The sequence below is a fragment of the Anticarsia gemmatalis genome, chromosome 14 (assembly GCF_050436995.1).
Source record: "Anticarsia gemmatalis isolate Benzon Research Colony breed Stoneville strain chromosome 14, ilAntGemm2 primary, whole genome shotgun sequence".
Classification (NCBI taxonomy): Eukaryota; Metazoa; Arthropoda; class Insecta; order Lepidoptera; family Erebidae; genus Anticarsia; species Anticarsia gemmatalis.
Window position 1 is genome coordinate 4,197,111 of NC_134758.1, and position 22,432 is coordinate 4,219,542.

The 22,432-nt window shown below is 34.1% G+C and overlaps 1 protein-coding gene across 3 annotated transcripts in view; it reads right to left on the bottom strand.

The window, feature by feature from the left end:
- Positions 1-6,388: 6,388 nt before the first annotated feature.
- The window catches only part of LOC142978431 (uncharacterized), an 88,512-nt gene continuing 72,468 nt past the window's right edge, over positions 6,389-22,432 (bottom strand). Inside the window, exons 4-25 of one of the 3 annotated variants that reach the window (XM_076122885.1) lie at positions 19,000-19,068; positions 18,892-18,918; positions 17,620-17,661; positions 16,534-16,644; positions 15,927-16,130; positions 15,501-15,659; positions 14,850-14,913; positions 14,474-14,554; positions 13,523-13,584; positions 12,796-12,993; positions 12,220-12,354; positions 12,066-12,143; positions 11,645-11,882; positions 11,493-11,566; positions 11,268-11,363; positions 10,859-10,948; positions 10,252-10,581; positions 9,648-9,787; positions 9,080-9,253; positions 8,559-8,699; positions 8,263-8,364; positions 6,389-7,900 (exon numbers count right to left, since the gene is read on the bottom strand). In XM_076122885.1, coding sequence (XP_075979000.1) covers positions 7,846-7,900; positions 8,263-8,364; positions 8,559-8,699; positions 9,080-9,253; positions 9,648-9,787; positions 10,252-10,581; positions 10,859-10,948; positions 11,268-11,363; positions 11,493-11,566; positions 11,645-11,882; positions 12,066-12,143; positions 12,220-12,354; positions 12,796-12,993; positions 13,523-13,584; positions 14,474-14,554; positions 14,850-14,913; positions 15,501-15,659; positions 15,927-16,130; positions 16,534-16,644; positions 17,620-17,661; positions 18,892-18,918; positions 19,000-19,068 — 2,670 coding nt within the window. In that variant the 3' untranslated portion in view covers positions 6,389-7,845. The remainder of the gene's footprint in view (positions 7,901-8,262; positions 8,365-8,558; positions 8,700-9,079; positions 9,254-9,647; positions 9,788-10,251; positions 10,582-10,858; positions 10,949-11,267; positions 11,364-11,492; positions 11,567-11,644; positions 11,883-12,065; positions 12,144-12,219; positions 12,355-12,795; positions 12,994-13,522; positions 13,585-14,473; positions 14,555-14,849; positions 14,914-15,500; positions 15,660-15,926; positions 16,131-16,533; positions 16,645-17,619; positions 17,662-18,891; positions 18,919-18,999; positions 19,069-22,432) is intronic. The other 2 variants (XM_076122886.1, XM_076122887.1) reach the window with 2 other exon arrangements.

The following is a 22,432-nucleotide window of genomic DNA, read 5'->3' on the forward strand; positions in this document are numbered from 1 at the left end:
AGTCTGCCTTGAGTTTCCATCTAGGCCTTATAGATTTAGTGTACGTTGTGGTGGAGGCGTAAAAAGCAGTTCAACGTTCCCGCTAGCGGTAGAGCATCTGTTGGGAAGACGGTTTTCTGACGATACCATTCGGCGGCGGATATTAGGACATCGCTCAATGCTGTCGCACGCCACCCTGATATACCGACTCGAATGAAGTACGGAATATCATAGTTCCTTATAGAATATTCTGCGTGGTGCAAGTTTTGAGATATATGATGTGTCTTACGCGTGTTCGAGAAATATTGGCGAGGAAATAAAATGCATATAGTTGATAGTTTGAAGAATTTTGGCCAGTTGTATCAAATTTCGGGACGTATTGGTGTAAAATAAGGATAGAGAATTGATCGGTGAACTTCATTACATTACATTTTACTTGCCTTACCCTACCTTACAGCTATTGTAGTTAATTACTACACAACTTTTATTCTAATATTTCCTTTAAAATAGTCTTTATTACTGTAAATGTCATCAGTGACTCGTAACTTTCATAACGTGAGCGAACAATAGCACCAAATAACTCAATGGAGCGATAACACTAAAACCATTTTCCAGAAAACCATTTTATCCACTAAATTTCGCGTTCTACATCCCTCATTCACGTCAAAGTTCCATTGAAGCCTTCATCGAAAGTAACCGGAGAATAACTCGGTAAATTTCTAAGACCTGACATCTCTAACCTTACCCTTATCCAGCCGGATTAATATATCTTCAGCAGCCATTGACCTTCGCCAGAAAAGCAAACTCAATTTGCTCGAAAACGAAAAAGAATATAAACTAGATAAAATATTGAAACTATAATTCCCAAAAGGCAGTTACAGTCAGTTTGATAAATAAAACATAGAACTTAAACATTATGCAGTACGAATCGTATACGTAATAAATTTGACTACAATATCGGTATATGCAAATAAACGTATCCAAAAATCACAAGAGGAAAATAAAAGGAAAGGAGAAACAAAAAATATATGATAATCAAATGTACTGAAGACGAAGTTATATCAAACGCTGGAAGAGTTGATTCGGTCGTTCTTGAGATATCAGTTCCACTATATTTATCCAGATTATTCATTGCTTTCCAAAATATATAGGAGCTTAAACGATTCGATCAAGTTTCGATACCGGGTTTTGGGTTTTGATATTGAAATAATATTTCATAACATTATACTTATTTTTATAAGATAAAATATTTTTACGATTCTGGAGATGAGGAACCAAATCAATCTTAGCAAGTTTTACAATCAGCTGCAATATTTAAATGAAATTTGTACCGTACCGTACCTACTCCGTTATTTTAGTCTGACTCTGTAGTTCGGGTGAACAAATAAGGTATTCTAACTTTTAATTTTCAATCGCGATTAAGACCCGTTACATTATAATATTATGAAATTTGTACCTCCAAGGATTTCCAAACTTACCTCACTAAAGACCCAAGATGTAAAAGTGCCAAAAGCAATTAATGAGTAGCAAGCGATGGGTCATAGTAATAAGAAAACGGTGGCAAAAATAATAGAGTTATCGGCATCCATCCTGTGTGGACAGATCATTAAGACCGGACGGCTCTGACTGACGACGGCAGTTAGTAACACGTCACCACGCTAAAATGCCGCATGGATATTCAGTGACATGGAATAGTTTTGGTATTTTTTGTGAAACAGTAGTTTGGACTTTCATACTACTGTATAAGAAATGTATTGTGTAATATTATTTTGTCGTAATCTGTATAGTTTTTAGTGCTTGTTGTTGGCGCAGAATTATTATAATTAAAACGTAATGTCCAGAATAATATAAGGTGGTAGGTCTATTGAATAAGATAAAGCCTATAAATGTAATTATTAATTCCAATTATATTTTAATACTAGCTGACCCGACAAACGTTGTTTTGCCATAAAAAGTTCAGTGACATACACACTTACAGAAGAATTATATATACATATAAAGATACAGCAATTTTTACATAATTAATGCAAGTTGACTATCTTTTCTGATTTAAGAAATCATATTTGCGGTACAGTTTAAATGTCAAACTCTCGATACTTAAATGTACTGATTGTACAGAATCGCACTACTTTCAGTTACGTCTAGTTACTCGAAGACTTGAACAGTATCATAACACTACCGTAGTAGTAGGAAATGTCCCGACTGATACTGTTCAAGTTTAGTCCCCGTTGTTGTCTACTAAGATAACAGTCGTTAAGCCGTATCAAAGGCCTTTCGGGCAGCTTGAAAATCTTTGACACTAGGTTGGCCACTAACCATACGATAAGAAAAGAAGAAATTTGGTAAATACAACGAAACATCAATAGTGTGCTAGCAGCAACATTTTAGCCGCCTAGTATCGAGTGCTAATGGGTTTAGAGGGTTAGTCCCTTGTAATTTCTGTGCTAATGTTTAGGCTATTAAAGCTAGAGCTTTACCTATGAATGGGTCACCTTTCAATCCACGCAAATAGGTCTCAACCAATTGTACTACAGGCACGGAGGATATTTTGATGTGGCTAATTGATTACTGAGGAAACTGTCAATCGGGATCTTTGAGTGTATTTCCCACTATTCAAGAATACGATTTACATACTTTTATTATGTAATTGATGTCACTTTCTTTGAACATTCAGATCGTTAACGATTTTAAAACTGTCGCGATTTGTCCATATAATATAATAATGTAACGAGTCTTAATCGCGATTGAAAATTAAAGGTATTTAGATCGTGACAGACTAGTAGCATTGTGGATTCTTTCGTTAAAAGATTAAAGTTTCATCAAATATTGAAAAAAATGTCTTTGCTTTGATTTCAACAAGTGATTTTTTCATTTTTGTCGAAGATTGTTTAGCTCATTTCTAAGCAAAAGATTAAAAACAAGAAAATTCTGTGCTCAACTTACCCTTCGATAATTTAACACAACGATAACGCATAACAACAACACATAAAGTTTTACTCTCGTAATACTAACCTCAACAGAGTGAGAACAATATATCATTTAAAAAGAATGTAATAAATAAAAACAGTGCTCAAATAAAACAAGCTGTTGGTGTGAACGATGAATTTTCTTCTGACAGTGCAAGAGAAATAGTCCGACAAATGTACTGGCGTATTAATTTATTGTAGTTCGCTCACTTCTCATTGTGGTTTTTTATCTTTTTATTCCGTCCCTGTTTATGTGATGCGGTATTTTAAGCTCTCCTCTCTACATTTTGTTTTTGTAGTATATTTTATAACAATTTTGTAATTTGGTTCTTTTGTACTGGATATTTTCTCTCATTCGAATAAAACCAAAAGCCTGGCAATAATTTTCACCGATTTATACAGCTCATGCATTCTTTTAGAATCCGTTTTGATTAGACAGTCGATGGTTATCAAAAGGATTGCCAAAAAGATGCACTAAAGAGACTTAAGCACTTTCTGCTATTTCCACAAACTTCTGATTTTCTTTAGTCTTATTAGGTATTTGATATTTACAAAACATCGTTATTAAACAATTCATTGTTTAAGTTTTTTTTTTAAAGAGTCTTCTTTCGCAAGGTCAATCAGATAGCAAAGCAAAATAGTATGCACCATTAGGTCTAAGTTCTCGAGGACAAGTCCTCACTTAATAACTTAGCTAAGCAATTAACAGCTTTCTGTACGATCACAACTCAGCATGGATGCCAACAAAACTCAACACACTACACTATCACGAGAACAGACAGTTAGCAACTTCATATTTATGTTTTCTACTGCAATAATACAGAACGGGGGATATTGCGCTAAGGAGATTGGTGGTTGGAATACGGCCAAATCTGAGGTCGCGAGCCCTTACTTTTTAAACTCGATCACAAATTATCGTAATGTTGTGAGGTGGTCGATTTTATGTTATAGCCAGTTTTGAAGTTCGTCTTAACATGTCTTTTTGGAGTACCGTGCTATGGAGGATGAATAAAAATTGGTCCCGTTTTTTTCAATTAAGATAACATTCGTTAAGCCATCCCAAAGGGCTTAAACTAACCATACGATTAATCTAAACCAAATAGTAAGGTTGTTAAAACGGTTATTTTTTAGAAACCAGTATGAGCAGCATCTAAACGAATGTACGAGTTATGCCGTGTACCAGTTTTTTTTAATACAAATGCGAGTCGTTTCTTTTCTATAATAAATGCTTCATTACTTACGAACTGTTCGTCCAAAATTTCATAAAATCGCGCCTTAGCCAAAAGTAAACGTGCAAGTACCGTATAATTTAACTTCAGTGCAAAAACTTTCGAGAACAAATAGTACTAGGCAAGGAGTGCAATCTAGTCGACCTGTAGATTTTCAGCTTCAGAAGGCATATTAACTGTTCAGTTATTTTTTATTATCCGCCGCCATTACTTACTGACTTGCATTGTAATGTCTCTACTGTTAACGACATTTTGCTGTAGATATTGTTTTTGCAACTTGATATTTGTAGGTTATATATTATTTATTATACATATAATAGATTGGGTTTTAAGAATACGAACTATAGAACAGAACTTTTTTAAAGAAAAAAACAGTTGTTGAACTCTCGGTACATTTGTACAGCGTTACGTTACCTCGTGAACTTACTACTACTATTACATTCTTTGCCTAAGGTAGATTTAGCTGCTACAACTTAGCATTATCAAAAGAGTAATCGTATTCGTAAAAATGTACGGCACACTAAAAAAATTGGTAACAATGTGAGTGTAGTGACAAATACAGATTAAGTTACTTTAAAAACAAAACACTCATGCACTCAAAACATTCGCGGATGAAATCAATATTGGCACCAAAAATTGGTTTCGAAATTCACATACAGTACATATCTGGTTCAAAAATTGCAACTGAAACCAATATCAATCGTTGGATGTAACCTATCTGCGGTTTCGACATGATTGTTCCGTGTTTCCATGTCGGTTTTCCATTGTTCAGCTCGCTACAGCTGTACTGAGTTTCTAGAATGAATTGTTTGAAGGAAACAATTTAATAAAGAACGATATGGAAATTCTTTTTAGGTGCTACCAAGTCGGACTAAGTGACACACTATTGAGTTCCTGTTTTATGACCTGCTGATATTCGATAGATTTCAAATGTAGGAAACAATATGTCAGTCTGGCTGTTACCTGGTAGTTATTCAGAGAAAAACACTAATATGCAGTGGCGTGAAGAGTACCTAACCTTTGTTCAACTGCCTCTATAAAGTAACTTTTCAGAAAAAACCATAAGCTACGAAAGTTTACGTTCGTAAAAATGTACCTGGTTCATAATCTGATATAACTTCACATCTACAAAAGGAATCTGACTTTTTAAACGAATAACTCGCAAAGGTACAAAAACAAGATTAAATCAGAAAGCGTACGACAAACCTTGGCAAACAAGAGGACCTTTGTGCAATCGAAGAAATTTCTCAGTCTTTTAAAAATGAGTGCTTAGCAAATTTGAGACGCGGGGCTCATAGATGCCGAGGTTATTACAATCTTGTGGTGAATGCACTGTAGGTAACTCCGGCCAAGTCGCATTATGCCGCTCATTCCAACCGCTCTTATTGCAAATGAGCTCTGTGGCACTTCTCGAGAAATGCATCGGCGTGAGTGTGGAAATGGGAGCGGGATTGGAGACCTAATTTCAAAATGAGATTATTGTAATATTGCTTTTCAAGTGTCTGCATAGACTTGATCGTTGGTGGAGATTTTTGATCATACTAGAACAACTTTGAATCATAGAACAAGCTTGGTACTTGTAGACTTTTTCTACTAGGAGAAAAGTCGCAACGAATCGTGGCTCGCAAATATCTATGCGATGGCGATCGAAGACATCAATGCATAACGTCTACAAGGACCGCATTAATTTTAAATTCAAGCGTTATTCGAATGCAATACGCCTTAAAATTGGTAATCACGAATTTAAGGGTGCTACCGTACTTATCAATTCATTAATTCAACTTTGAATAGTAATCACTATGTTTAGGTGTCTTTATCCAATCTTTCAAATTTGTAGTGACGCAATGGTATTAAGTCTCTTTTTGGTAGCTTGCTGCAAAGACTGTAGCAATAAAACCCACACAAATAGTTGCATAACAATTGAAGCAACTTTGTAAGGTTTTGGCATTTGTAGAATATGGTTTAAATCTGCACTAGATTTTCGGGTAGCTGTAGGTGTAATTATCTGGATTATGGAGAATCTAGACTGCTACTGGCAGCTGGTCTTTGCTTTCTAAAGTCATATTATGTAAGATTATTGGGATAAATAGTTAGCAATGATAACAAAACGGCTATTTAAAAAAACCTAGATCGAATCTCTTTACAGCATGCTTTTGAGAACGAAAACATTGGGATAAGGTTAAGACCAAGAGTTAGCAATGAAAAGGCAACACATTATTCAAATTCAATTTTACTTTTGATTGTTATTCTTTTTCTTTATGAAACGTTGACATGTTATGGCACAGATTTTATTGAAAACTAAACATTAATAAAACATATATATATTTTTTAATTTCACTTATTTTAATACGAATATTCTTATTTCTTCGTAACCAAAATAACTTTCTTTTTCTTTTCATTCAATTTCAAAATTCCATGTTAAAGGAATGAACCACGCGCCAACATTTTTAACTTAATAATACTTGTGACTGTTTTTTTAAATATCTAATATTTACTTTTAGACTACTTTGGTGTATTTCAGGAAATTACAAATTAATAATCTATAACTTTTGTGAATAAATGGAGTATTTACAGCTGTCTTCCTAAATTCTAAAATTAATTTCATAAATGCGTAATTATTTTTGTCCGACATGTTTTAATAAAATACTTATAAAGATCATTAATCCTAAGAATTAGAAAAGCCTATCTAAAGTCGTATCCACATTTGCGTCTCGTAAACAAAAAAATCAAATCCGAATTTCATACAGAATAATATATCGATAGCTAGTCAGTTGAGAATAGACGATAGTGGTAGAGATTGATTATGGTACAGTATGGAGTAACTTGTAGTTTAACTAAATTTGACAAGCTTAACTTTTAAAGCTTGAAATAGTAAACATTATGAAGTTAAAAAATAATCGTATATTCTAAGTAACAATAACATCTTGAGTTGATTACTTTTGAAACTGAGTTTAACCATGGATTATTTAACCACGCAAGTGTGGACACGACATAACTATTTACATTGTATGTTTTACTTAAATATTTGAATGAAACAGAGAGATAAAAATAAATTAGGAATATTTTCTATAGGCCTGTGAATTGTGACTATAGCCCAAATAATACAATTTTAATTTAATTATAATGAAAAGTCGAGAGGAAACCTTTTAAGTCTGAGAGCGTTTTGAACAGTTCTCGAAGGCATGTGTGAAGTTCTTTTAGTAGAAACACAAAATATCGATGCATAATAACATCGTTTTGATGTACATTGATGTTTTATTTTGTCAACATCGAAACGAAATAGTTTCAAAACATCGATGTATCTTTTGCATTCTATTTCCTGGTTAAGTTTGTTTTATTTTTATTATAAAACTAGCTGACCCACGCATCTTCGCTTGCGTCACCTAAGAGAATGGGTCAAAATTTTCCCCGTTTTTGTAACATTTTGCGTTGCTACTCCGCTCTTAATGACCGTAGCGTGATGTTATATAGCCAATAGCCTTCCACGATAAATGGGCTATCTAACACTGAAAGAGTTTTTCAAATCGGACCAGTAGTTCCTGAGATTAGCGCGTTCAAACAAACAAACAAACAAACAAACAAACAAACAAACTCTTCAGCTTTATTATATTAGTATAGATGAGGTATTTAATAGTGATTTAAGTTAGTACTTCCGGTAGTTTCTCTCTGTGTCAATAAATATAATGTAATGTTCGGTTGTGATGGTGACGCGTTCGTCTTCGTCTCCTGTAAAAGAAAGATTTGAAAGTATTTAGTAAAAGTAAAGAAATAGCCAGTAGCTCCAAGTATACACTAATATTCAGCTGCATCCTGTGAGACTGGAAGCCGTCTCCAACATAGTTTGGAAGAAAGGCTACGCTGATATACAGTAAAAGTAAACAATTGTTATCAATTTTATAGTTTTCAGTTTTGAGTATTCTCATGCTGATTTTACACGGGTTACCAATAGCAGTATTTAAATTGATGGTTTCATACAAAAAGCGCGTATGAATAAAACTGTGTATAAACATTTTGCTCAAGACTGTACGTTTACTTTGCCGCATTGAAAACTTTTTTTTTACATTATCTTACATATAATGTATGCTTACCTAATATAATTATTATTATAATATCTCTGAGTATTTATCTGACGTGGATAATGTGGTAGTATCCCCACACATAACACTATTAACTCCTGGTCACAGGTGAATCTGAAACAAATTATAAATTAATATCATTGAATGATTTTAGCATTAAAATGATAGTATAAAATATATTAATAGGTATGATATATCCAAGTAGATATACTTGAATATTATTACATATAACATTGATCATTATTTTAATAATGCGTGGTAAATGCAGTTATTATTATAAATTTTACATAAAAATGTACATTACTTACGTTTCAGCACTTAAAAGCATGTTGTTTCTAAGTGAGGACCCCGTTCCAGTATCATTTGGTGACGCACTGAGCCAATCGTGACAGTTTCTTCCATCAAATTGACCAGTCATTGTACCACCGTGCCATAGTTTTCTTTTATGCCTAGAAATGTTTTACACAAAATTAAAATCGTAGTCATGAAAATTTGAAAAATACGAACATATTATGCATACAACGTTTAACATAGCAAAAGATTTGATATTGCCGTCTTTAAAGTTTAGAGTCAGATTTAAAAATAAAAAATTATTTCTATAATTGTACAATTGATGTTATTTAGTTTAGTTACCGTCTGCGACTTCGTCCTCGTGGAACATTTCAGGGGGTAAAAAGTACCCCATGTGCTAATCTTTCTTAGTAGTAATAAACTATTCACGTATTAAAATCTATGACAGCGTAAAAGAGTATTAGCAGAATCATACATCCATCCTAAATACTAGAATTTTTTGTAAAAATAGTCTTTTTACAATTTTATTTTTACTTACGGTGTTGTATCTCTCAGTACGTTTATATTACTGAAAGTGTAGATATTCGATTTGAACACAGCGCCAGAACCATTAAACATGCTTTCCCATGAGTCAAACAGTTGGTCCCCTAAAGCGTTCACCACGGGTAGATCCCAATTTGGCCTCGTAATCAGGTGCTTGAGATCTTCGGCCCTGAACAAAAAAACTACGATTAACAAAGAACATAAATAAATAAATACCTATTATAATTATTGTACTCGAATTCCTAAATTCATCGGATCTTTCAAAACGGGATCGATACCGTATTTACATTGCTAAGAAATAGTGTAAACATCGGATATCATTTTTACAAAATTAAAAAACGATCTGTGAGCCAAATACCACTTTATTAGCAGCACGCAACAATAATCAACAATATTCATAATTAAAAATACCTCAAAATAATCAAGTAAAATCAAACCTCTTTTCAACGAAGAAATATCATGAAAATAATTCTATCTAGTAAAAATATTGAGGGTAATAACACAATTTGAGAACCTCCAACTTTTGAAATCGGCTAAAAACGATAGAGGCTGAGATAACTTACCTATGTGCTCTAAAAGCTTTGAAGTACTTTCGATATTGTTTACCAAATCGTATGCTCTGATCGCGGCACATCTGATCAGCATCTTCCTTCTTATTTTTTATTTTTCCCGGGTACCGATCGTTGAGAGCCACTAAACGGATCTGTAGCAAAAGATAATAAAATATAACAATATTTTACATTATAACTTAGTTATTTAAAACAGCAATGTAAAACGGTTTGGACCATTATGACGTATAAAAAAGGGCAAAGAAATAAAAATATGAAAATTTCAACTGTCTATCACGTTTGATAAGACAGTTTGTACCGATAGATAGAGTCTTATCAGTAGAAACCCGTTTTTACCTTTTTGGTAACGGAACTCTACAAGCTGACGAAAAGGAAGAGTTAGTGTAGACACACACGTCATGTCGAACCTTCAAATTCAAATCCAAGGATTGTGTCCCACTGCTTGACTGTGTATCTCTTCCAGAACCAGCCTAATGTTGTTTTTTTTTTAACCCATTACTGTCCCACTGCAGGGCAAGGGTCTCCTCCCAAACGAGGGGGAGGGTTTAGGCCTGGAGTCCACCACGCTAGTAATACTGTTAAGTTAAAAAAAACTTACACTTCTCCGTCGAGGACGTGGCGAAATCATCGTTGTTGTCGTACTAGTCGTAGTCGGTCTGGGACGGGGCGTAGTAGTCGTAGTCGTGGTCGTACTGGTCGTAGTCGGTTTTAGTGTAGTAGTAGTCGTTGTAGTTGTACTGGTCGTAGTCGGCTTTGGTGTAGTAGTAGTCGTTGTGGTCGTACTAGTCGTAGTCGGTTTGGGTGTAGTAGTCGTAGTCGTGGTCGTAGTTGTAGTCGGTTTGGGTGTAGTAGTCGTAGTCGTGGTCGTACTAGTCGTAGTTGGTTTTGGGGTTGTTGTCGTACTGGTAGTCTTTGTAGCTGGTGGTATCTGTTGAACAAAACCGAATAGTTATTATATTTTTCAATTGAATAAATTACTACGGTTGAATGAGCATTATCAATATATTATAATGACTATCTAACTTAGTAGTCAGCCAGTAGTGATTTTCTGCAGAAAGCTGGCGAATATTTGATATTTCAGATGACTTAAGGAAAATAGTTCTTGTTAAATCCGCTAGGGGCGCTAATCAGTTTTCCACACAATATTTGACGACACATTTATCGATAATAATAGGAAATTATTTTACATAATGATTAATACTTACAGTTTCAATGTTATGTTGATTCGACCATGTAGGCGGTTTTACTGGATCTGTAGATGCACGAATTGCTTGTGATGGAGGCCAAGAACTCAACTGCGAAAAAAATTTAAATTATTTGTTGAAAGTCTTTTTTTTGCAAGTTGGACGAAATTTGGTAGAATTTTTCGATTATCTGCTGACACTTTGTCTACCGGATAGGTTATTCGATACTTATCCCTAAGCTGTAAAACGAAGTCTAAATATTATCACAGATTTTTATTCGATCGGACGCGGCTACTAATATTTTGATTCATTTCTAATCAAAAATGTTCTAATTACGTATCACCACCACCACCAAATTTTGGCGAACGAATTGATCATCAGCCTACTAACACAAGAGATTGATGTTTTATATCTAATATGACTTTCTTACCATAACATTGCTCCATTCGGTTCGATTGACTTTGATTAACAGTATCTGTTCTTGGACAACATATACTAGTGTCCCCACTGCCATTCTTTGGGTTGCCTGTAAAATAATAATTGATTTATATGATGAAAGTTGAAACTGTTCTATCTTTAGTATGTCTCTAAAAAGTCAGAATAGAAATAAATATTTGATACATTTTTGATAAATAATACAAATATAAAATATTACCCTCATTAGAGCCTTCACAGTTCTATACACAAAAGTGTTGACAGGATAGAAGAAATCTTCATCATCCGATTCCTCTGAAATAGACACATCAATATAAAAATACGTTGACACTTAACGATCTAATAAATAATTCAATAAAAAATATTACATACCTGGTATTTCGTGAAAATCTCTAAAATATGAGTCTCCTTTCTCTCCTTTTGGTCCCAATTCAGCTATACCGGGAGGTCCCATATCTCCTTTTTCGCCTCTAAGCCCTTCAAGCCCTCGAGGACCTCGGACGCCGTGAGGACCTTGAGGTCCAGTGAAACCACGTTCCCCTTTTGAACCCTTTTCTCCCGGCTTCCCCTCTGGACCTGGGTTACCCATGTCACCTTTTACTCCTTTAACCTATCATTATTAAAATACTTCTTAGTTAATATTTAAATAAATTGTTTGTCTTTTTTTTCATCTTTTTTAGACAACAACATATCTCGAGTATAACGGCAGATAAATATTTTCAATAAAAACCTTTAAAAAGTTAAAAGAACAGTTAAAAAATTATCTTGCCAAAGGAATTCAATATAAACTTACTAATATCACTGGAGCTGTATCGCCTTTCTCTCCCTTCATACCATCAGTGCCATTCAACCCTGGAGGTCCCATAGGTCCCTGAAAAATCATTCACTGTCTTTAAACAAACGCGTAATCTAATGAAACAATATGGGCTGTTAACTGATGTTCTTACCTCAATTCCTGGAAGACCACGGTCTCCATGATGACCTCTATGACCTTTGGGACCCAGGTCTCCTTTTTCGCCCTTTTTTCCCGTAATACCTTGTGGACCTTCCAAACCTTGATCGCCCTTTTCTCCTCTATCACCCTGGAATTTCAAAGATAATGATATCGTATAGTGAAATGGTGTGGAAACGCTTGTCGAAACATGTTTTAAGTTTGCTTATGCACATAATTATAGCATCATTTATAATATAATAAACTCGTTGTACTTTAAGAACAAAGTAATATTTTCGAAGAAACTAACCCAATTCAAATCTTGTTAAAATTATTTAAAATTTTGTGTATGAGTTAACACTTATGTTTAGCAAAAAATTCCTACGTGTGAGGTAAAGGTTAACACAGTTTTTTAATAAATGCTTAGTTACCAACTCGCAGTTCGTCTTCGCAGTTCTCATCCCAGAATGAGAAAGAGGTCTTAAGGCCCGACCTTTCTCACATACTGTTATAAGACCTGTGCCCTGTAGTGGGGCAATAATGGGTTATATCTTTTCTTTTATAAATAGTCTTGATACTGATCCATACAAACCTTCAATCTAGCTATTTCATGTGCAGGCACGGTGCCAGCTGGTCCCGGTTCTCCTCTTAAACCTCTCTCGCCTTGAGGTCCTTGTGGTCCAATATCACCTTTGTCCCCTTTATCTCCCTTCAACCCATCTAAACCATCTTCTCCATCCAATCCTGGTTCTCCTTTGACCCCTTCAGGTCCAATTTCGCCTCTTTCACCCTAAAATGTAAAGGTAGATGAAAAATTATGTGGCACCTTAGGCTTACTACGTGAATATTCGGTTCGGTATTAATTGGTCTAGCTGAGCGGCAAACCAGAATATGTGTAGATGAATACTAGGGAAAAATGTCGCTCGACTACGACCGATATTGCCGAAGCAAATGTACCGTACTTGAATTTTTCTTTATTATTTATAAAAAGTAGATAGTTGAAAAAAAAATTGCCTATGAATCTAAGTAAAGTATTTTATGTGCCACAATGGTTGTAAATACGTGGCGGTGTATCAATTTCCGGATCGGGCAAAATGTTATTGAGTTTTCCTGCCTGGAAATTTTTCATCAGTAGCCTTATACATGGTAATATACCAAGTTACTTGAAAATAAATTTTGGTCTAATAAAATACTTACGCTCGAAATTCTTTTGTCTGTCACTGCCAAATTGCGGAATTTTCTTGTAATTTTTGTTTAATATAACGTATGGATATAATTAATTGCTATGATAGCTATATCTTTTGACTTATTAAAGGTACCTGTTTACCCGGAACTCCTTGATCGCCTTTCAAGCCACGGAGCTTTTCTATTATTTGTTTCCCTGTAAAAAAATATACCAGTTAACGCAGTATAAAAAGCTGATTTAATAATTTTAGTCTGCACGAGGTTGTAAACTATACAGTTTGGTTATATTTTTTGCTAAAAATTAAGAATATAGGCTAAAATATTTATCATTTGTAATCGTCGTCATAATTTTAAACAATTACTTTACTTGTCTTGTTTTTAACCACTTACAACCACAAAGAATGTGGTCAAAGGAATTCTGATACGTTTTGTTCATCCGACAATACCAGACATACACTGATATAACAGACGAAAAAATCTTACGAAATACACAAACATTCTATCGCAACAAATTCTCCACAACAGAAAAGGACAGCAACAAAAATATACCCCAGTTCATACAATAATAGAACAGCGTCGGATCAAAGCCAATAGAGCCGATAGTAGCAAAAAATGTTTAGGGATTCAATCTACTTACGTTATTACATTTACGTGACCAGAATGCTTTGTTTGATATTGAAATTTATTCAGGTTATATACGTCTCGAACTAGAATGGAAAGGTCTAAATAAACAGTAAATTGTTGGTATGTGAGGAGATTTTTGTATTATTGAAATATTTGGTCTGTTTGCCTGAATGGCGCTTTTCGTAGTGTTTTAGACTGCCAATCTTAGGTCTTGGATTCAATTTCCGGGTCGGGATATTTATTTGATATTTTCTAATTTATATTAGAATCTCTAAGCCATAAGTTAATAGCCATAAGTTTGATAACGTGCCCAGTAAATGTCAATAGGCTCGGCCTTCATAATATCGGATTAATGATGTAAAATACCGTAAAGCACGTGTATTTCGTGCACCTCTGCAGACTGCATCTTCAGGTCTATAACGGCGTCTATTACGTATATATGAAAAATTTATTTGTCTTACTTTCTTTTGGTGGTATGTCTTCGTATAGAAGTGATGTTAAAGACGCTGGCAGTCCCGCCTCACCTGGAGCGCCTTTATCACCTGAAGTACAAAACGAATACGTTTATATCTATTCAATAGTATTTTATATGACAATCAGGTATCTTAAGAGATCTTTAAACGTTTTATTCATTTGGTTTTTTTATATTACGAACTAAGTACTAGCTTGTGCTTGCGTTTTTATCTGTGTGAAAAGATTCTGACAGGTAATCAGTATTCTATTTATTAACCGAGGTAATAAAATATGTATGTACCAAATTACGTCAAAATTTATTGAATTATTTTTGGATTTTTCGTAGCAAACATTCTTCCAAATATAGGTAGTATAGATTAATACCTTTTTCTCCTCTTTCACCAGGCATCCCATCTTCACCAGGATCACCGTATTCCCCTGGTAGACCCTGCATGACAAGATTGTAGTACAAAAATTAAATGTATGTGCGCCCGATTTACTGATGTAAAGTAAATCGGCCGACTTTAGTCGATAAAAATTAGTTTTGTAGAGATTGTAGCGCGATTCTCCGCAGTTGGTACTATAGAGTGTCGAGAGTTTAAAATTTAAAATGTACTTAAGTTAAAAATACATTTCCTACGACTGCCGCTAGAGGCGCTGCGGAAGCTGGTTATCGATAGTCAATAATAGTAGATAATCGCGCTAATGTATTTTTTACATTGAATCTTTTTTGACATAAAAAAAAAATTATTAGTTCGGGGAAAAAGTCTTTTCGCATTATTATTATAGTATGTATGTATGAACTTGTTATAAAATCTCTTTGGCTTCAAGAATCACAAATGATTACACGGTTCATTAGGTTTCTTCCAGTGAGCTCGTGACGTACCCAAATATCGTGCTTTTTTGTATATAGAAAATATTTTATTACAAGTTAATACATAGGTACTATATTTCGAAAAGACTTCCCCGACCTACAATGTTGAACGGAAATATTTTTTTTGGTACATTTGAAAAGTATAATCAAGGGCTACTAACGTCATCACCTCTTTCTCCTCTTTCGCCTCTTGGCCCGTCTTTACCGTTTACCCCAGGCTCCCCTCGAGGACCGACATCTCCACGAAGACCTCGTTCCCCCTTTTCCCCTTTCAGACCATCTATTCCTAGGATCATAGCTTCTATTTCTTCTTTTGTTTCCTGTTAAAAACAATTGACAAATTCTTAGACTCTGATAAGGATACAGATATTAATATAATAGTCCATTCAAATGGTACATTTTTAGCTCTTAGCTTGCGTTTTTCAGGGGACGCATTTTTTTGTGTGCCTGTAGAAACTGTTCAAGTTTGCGGGATCCTTACGTTTGTTCCCTGGTCCGGAGTATTTTTTTTAAGATACACTTAATGTGTAAGGAGATAAATATTATTCTTTTAAAATAAAATTGACGGTTAAAGTTATTGTATTTACCACATATCTCGGACCTCTAGGACCCTCTGGACCCGTCGGTCCTATTGGTCCAACAGGCCCTTGTTTTCCTTGTTTTCCTTCTTTTCCTTCTTCTCCTTTTTCCCCCTTTTGGCCAATCGGTCCTAGTGGACCTATTTCTCCTTTTTTGCCCGGTTCTCCCTTTGGACCTAAGGCTCCTCTTTCACCGATTGGTCCTGGTTCACCCTACAATATTTGAAATATATTTTAGTTAATATTCCAAATTATTGCTCGTTATACTTAGATATTATAAATAGATTTTCAATTTAATAATCTATACTAATATTATAAAGCTGAAGAGTTTGTTTGTTTGTTTGTTTGAACGCGCTAATCTCAGGAACTACTGGTCCGATTTGAAAAAATATTTTAGTGTTAGATAGTCCATTTATCGAGGAAGGTTATAGGCTATATATCATCACGCTTCTACCAATAGGAACAGAGTACCAGTGAATAATGTTACAAAAACGGGGAAAATTTTGACCCATTCACTCTTATGTGACGCAAGCGAAGTTGCGCGGGTCAGCTAGTCTTTTATAATAATTAACTTCATTAGATTTTTTTCAAAAATAACTATATCATTTCAATTTACCTTTTGTCCATCCTTGCCGTCTTTACCTGGTGGCCCTATTTCACCTTGTGCACCTCTAAACTCTGGTCTTTTTAACAACGCGGCAAATGTTTCTTCTTTACAGTGACATTCCTAAAATAAATCACGTTTGGTATACATTACGATTTCATTATAATTACGTTGATTATTATTAAGAAATGTCTCTCAGTGGTTGGTTGTTTGAATCTTGTAGAGACCTAATCTACCGATGTAGGATCTGAAACAAGTATGTACTAAATAGAATAATTACGGGCGTTTTTTGGTATAACAAAATATATGTGGTGGAGTTTCGTTTTCATAAAGATATATTTAGAACCGTTTACTTCATATTCAACCTACTCTGCAGTGAAAAAGCTGTCCAGCCTTCCGATTTTTTTAAAACAACCTTCTGTTTAACAGTATTCTCGTCGGATTCACGTTAAAATGTTTTTTCGTCGCATTTTAGTTTATGCTTAAGAACACTTTGTAGTGGGTGTTACTGCTGTGTGTCGATACACTTAGCACAATCTAGAACTCTGACTAGGTTAGATGGTAGTTTGCAATTAAAAAATCTCTCAAACTACTATTACTCTCAGACATGTATTTTTAGGATGAAGGTGATTTATTTTTGCTATCGTTGTCTATGTAGCTATTTGGTGTCAACAGAAATACGAGTTTTAATTTCTGACTTACTAAATGCCAATGCTATTAATAAAATGAAGTCTGATGGAGACACGCTGGTAATACACATACAATCAGTAATGGATGGAATTTTTAGTTCTCGTTTTGGTCAATCATTTATTTTTGTAATGTGAAGTCGCGCTTTGTCGTTCAATACGTTGTAGTAATTAAACTATGTTGGTGTAGTATTATGGATATTTTTTTAGAAATCAAGAATGTTTTAGGTATTTCAATAGCCTATCGCTTCGTATCTTTGCTTCTATAAGTACCAGAGGAAGACACAATCAAATGATTTTAACAATTGTTTTTCAAATACGTCTACAATTAACCATCTATATATTATTCAAGGTTATTAGGTAGCTGAGCCTAACTTTAAATGTTATTTCAGCTGAGAAATGAAGTACTCACGTCCTCGTTGAGACCGTCCGACGACCGGTTAAAAACTCCAAACTGTCGAAAGTATTGTTCGAAAATGAGAAAAAATAGCCAACAGAATAAAAATCAAATAAATTATTTACAAATTTACGTACAACACTGCAGTAAGCTTTTTAGCTGGAAGCCTGTTATCGGAATATTATTTAGGAAGCTGAAAATTGTTAGAAATTCGTTATTCCATGAAACATCTGGAACATGATACACGTTACTTAAAGCACATTGTTATTGATTGTTAGTAAGAACATAAAACAATATTACAATTAGTAATTAGCAGAATAGATTTTGTCGTAGTCATTTTACCTTTATTCGTTGAACTCTAAGTAATTTTCATTGCTACATGAGATTATGAATTATTACAATATGACGCATAAAGGGGAGCTATAACAGCTGTAAATTGTTTTAATGTCGCAGGCTGTTAAATGCTATGAGGACCAATATGCCAGTCTTTTTTTTTTCTCTCTACTTTGGTATTAAGGTGTTAAAATGTAATTATTTTAACACCCTTTGCTTATTCAATAAAAAAAATCAGGAGTCGGATTTGCTTTCTGAACCAGAGAAGGTATTTTATATGTTGTAAACGGTCCCAATATCAAGTCTACAAAGTATTTAGCTCGATTTTATAGTCATGCTTACGTTATAAGCTGCTGTCAAAATTTCCAGCTGTTTACTCTCTACTCACTGAGCAGCAGTTGTGTAATGTAAGCATGATCATAAAATCTACTGTAAATAAATATCAAGCGAGACATTTACTTTATTAGAATAGACCTAGAAAATAAATTGCTTATGTTAATACAGATTGCAGCAAAATTGGTTTATTTAAGACGGCAAAAAAATAATATTAATTGAAACACAATTCTTCTGTTTGTTTCCTAATTTTAGTGTCTATAGATTTTTTTATTAAATACAGTATATGAACAGATTGTTAATGGGTCAACAAAATTATGTTTTAATGTAAAATAAACCAATTTTGTTAAAAAAAAAGTTTATAATATTCCCGGAAATAAGCATCATGTTAAACAGAATTTAATAGCCAGACCAAATGGTGTTCCCGAAATTTGGAAAAATCTTTTTTGTCAGTCATCCCACATCAATTGGAAGTTAAGACTACATCGATATTTAGAGTCGTAAGATTTTTATTAAAGACGTTTTGTTAAAATACATTACAAGATGTTATACATCGAGCTTTGACAAAGACAGTTGCTGAAAGCGACAAGATACTTTAATTCATTTAAATTTAATACTAACAAAATCATCATCGTCGCTCCCGAAGATCTAAATTTAACAAAAATATACATGAGTTTATTTTCATAATAATTATAGATAGAGATATTAGGAAATGGGAACCATACTTACATCTTCACATAATCGTTTCAACGTACCATCGTCAGATTTATAATATAAACGTAGATCTTGTACGACTACCTGCGAACAAAAATAATATTATTGCACTAAAATATGGCTGTGAAAAAACCATTCTGAACTAAGCAGTATTATTTCTAGTCTTTTAACAAGTAAGTGCCGTACTTTACTTACATCAAAAAAATCTTCGTATCAACATAATAATACGTATGTAAAATCACGCCTTTTTCCCATAGGGGTACGCAAAGAGCAGAGAACGCAACCCAAAACTACTTTACTTACTTAAAATAAAAATAGTGGAAAATAAATTTGTTACAGATTTTTGTAAATTTCGTTCTATTCTACTAGTGTGCAAGACAGCTTCCATTAAAAGGTTCAAAACATGACAGGAGTCAGTCACCTTTTGTGAGAGGATGTTGCGGGATTTTTAATGAAACTGACGTAGGAAAATGTTCGCGTGGGATCGACATGGGCCGAGACTTTATGAGATTGAATACTTTTTAGCGAACATTTTTACTAGGAATTTTTGGGCGAAGTTACGGGAATTCTCATATTTGCATGTTGAAGAATGTAAACTATCTAGCGGGCTTAATTGGTTACTCCTTAAATAACTAACAGCATCGCTATGAACAAATTTTTCACTTCATGTCTTTGTGGACACATACTACCATCATAGGCGCTTAGAGCCAGTTGCGCTCAGCAGTCGTTATAGGATCTGTGGGTTAAGCAACCTTTGGCGCAGCCATTCCACAGATGGGTGTCCGTATAGTGGTATTTGATCCGTCTCCTTGCGTCGGAGGACACATTAAAAGGCGATCCCGGTTGTTATATAATAAATAAGACTTAATATTGCAATAAACGAAATCTCAAACTAAACAATCAGGTCATACGTCAAAAAACAGTTCACCACGTAATAAATTGAACTCATCTCAGTAGCAATAAAAAGACTAGCAGTCAAGATTGCAAACTGCAAGCACATTACTCTTAAGTTCTTCCTTGATCTGGTGTCAGAGCACGCTTCAACTTAAGACCTCAATTTTTCTCAGCATTTGAATTATTAACTTCTAGCAAAATAGTGCAAAACGTCTCTACCGCTCAGAGAAGGCGACTAGTTTTTACGACCACTAAAACTGAATGTAAAACAGTAATGTTGTAACATTTCGTATTCGTTCATCCCGACTCTTATGCTTTACGATACTACTGAAGTATTGCTGAGGTGATTCGGGTGGCAATCTCAACTAGAAAGGTTCAAAAATACAAAGTTTGTTGAATCAAGCCAAAACTTTACTGTTTATAACGATGCCTAGAATACGAATCCAGGATAGGGCAAAGTATTTTGTAGTCTTTTTTTATTTCGGTATAATACTTTTAAAAGTATCCTTGCTAACGTGGCCTGATGTTTCGAAAGGCGCCATAACGTGTGTATATTTCAAACTGTTTTGCCTACACCATCGGGTATAAATGGTCATGTTATAAAAAATATTTATATCGAGTAAAAACCACCATGAATTTATTATTTTCGGTTGAAAATGAAAGTTTTAACCGTCTGCGCGGTTTGAACTTGCGAAATGAAATTCACCTCAGAGTTTAATCTTTGGTGAAAGCATAAACATTTGCCGTGAGACCAAATGATATAGAGATGCACTTTGAAGAGAATATTTGAACAAACTATTCATTTCAGTTCTGCACAGATTAGTTTGCATGAGCACTGATTACTGCTATTTGAATGTTTCAAGCTTGAGTATGAGTTTGTTTATACTGTATATTACTAAGAATTCATCTAGGTACTATTAAGTATTTAATTAAATGTTATTTCGTAAGAAAAAACAAGCAAAACCCCGCAAAAGTATAACATATGTAAGTGTTTTTTTATGATGAGTTTACTTTATAATTCTATCATAAAAATAAAAATGAAATTGTTATAGCGGTTTCCGGCTACAGTGGTCAGTCTCATTGAAACTGGCTAACGGTGCAGGACTTGGTTTATAGTGTCCAAGATGCATACAGGTACACTCTCTATTCCCTTACTGTTATAACCTAATGGGATGGATAACTGACACGACCAGTGAGAGATCAGTAATGCAGTATGCGAACATGACATCTCGCACAAAAAAGACCACAATTACAATCTGAACAGACTTATTCTCAAACAATTCTGTTCTTTTGAATAGATTCAACGCTTTTCAAATTACAAGACCTCAACAAGAAATATACAAAGGATAATAAATGTTCCAAAAGATAAATAGCCGAAACCGAAATACGAACAAATCATGGAACGCTTAAATACTAAAATCTGTTCCTTTCCACAAACATTCAAATAACGATCTAGATTTTCTTGAAATCCTTTATTTAGTTCTCCAATTAATCTTAAGTCGTATTTAATGTGTTTTCTAAGCATAACTTGAGCTTTTTACCTGATTTTATTCAAGTGAATCTGGTTCTAAGTAGCCGGTGAAGATAAGTTCATGTGAAATTGCGTTGTTTGGTTTATGATAAGTCGTTTCCAATAACTATGAATTATGTTTGTGTATCTCTCTAGCCGTAGGTAATATTTATTGTAATAACTAGAACTCAATTTTAAAAGAGTTGATAAACGTATTAATAATACGTAAGAAGCGTAATACAATGTCAGAAATCATCATTATCGATATTCAAAGACTGTTAAAAAAATATACAGACATCAAATTTTGGATTCTTCTATGCGATTCCTAAGTGAGTACTTAACATTTTCGATTTTTTTTATTTAAGTGGTACTTCAAAAATAATATTTACGGCGCCTGCAATATTCAGATTTTCAAGCTAGAATTTCTCGTTGGCCGGTTGTCGATCGTCGATAGTTGTAGAGATTCGCGTTACTTAAAAAGCTAATTAAAGCACCCCATCTACATACTAAATAAGTAACCTCATCACCACAAACTTGTGCACATCCACGTTTATAGTCACAGCTTGTAGGCGACATAGCTAACGCTGTCTAAATACATTAGCTGCAAACTCAAGGCGCTCAGAACAGTTTCGCCGCAGTTTGATTCCGAACGGATTCTGTAGCGCACCTCACTTTAGGAGGGATGTTACCGGATGCGGATGAAGGAAGACAAGTGTGCACACTTGTTTGTTAAATTATATTTCCATATTTGTAATATGAGTGTTATTATACTATAAACTACAATATTCTTTGAAACGTGAAGAATAATAATGTTTTATTTTTCGTATAAAACTTAAACGTATCTCCTTGATCAGTTTGATGGTTTTGAGTGGTCGAATGGAGTTTACAAGTATATAAAATGAGTTTAGCAGTGCTTTTTCTGCTTATGCTATCTTATACCTCATTATATTTGTACTTGTATACAGTCACTCTATTTCCATTATTAAATATTTTGTCATGAACCAATAGTGGTTTTGGCTTGTCTTATTACATTTTTGTTTGTAG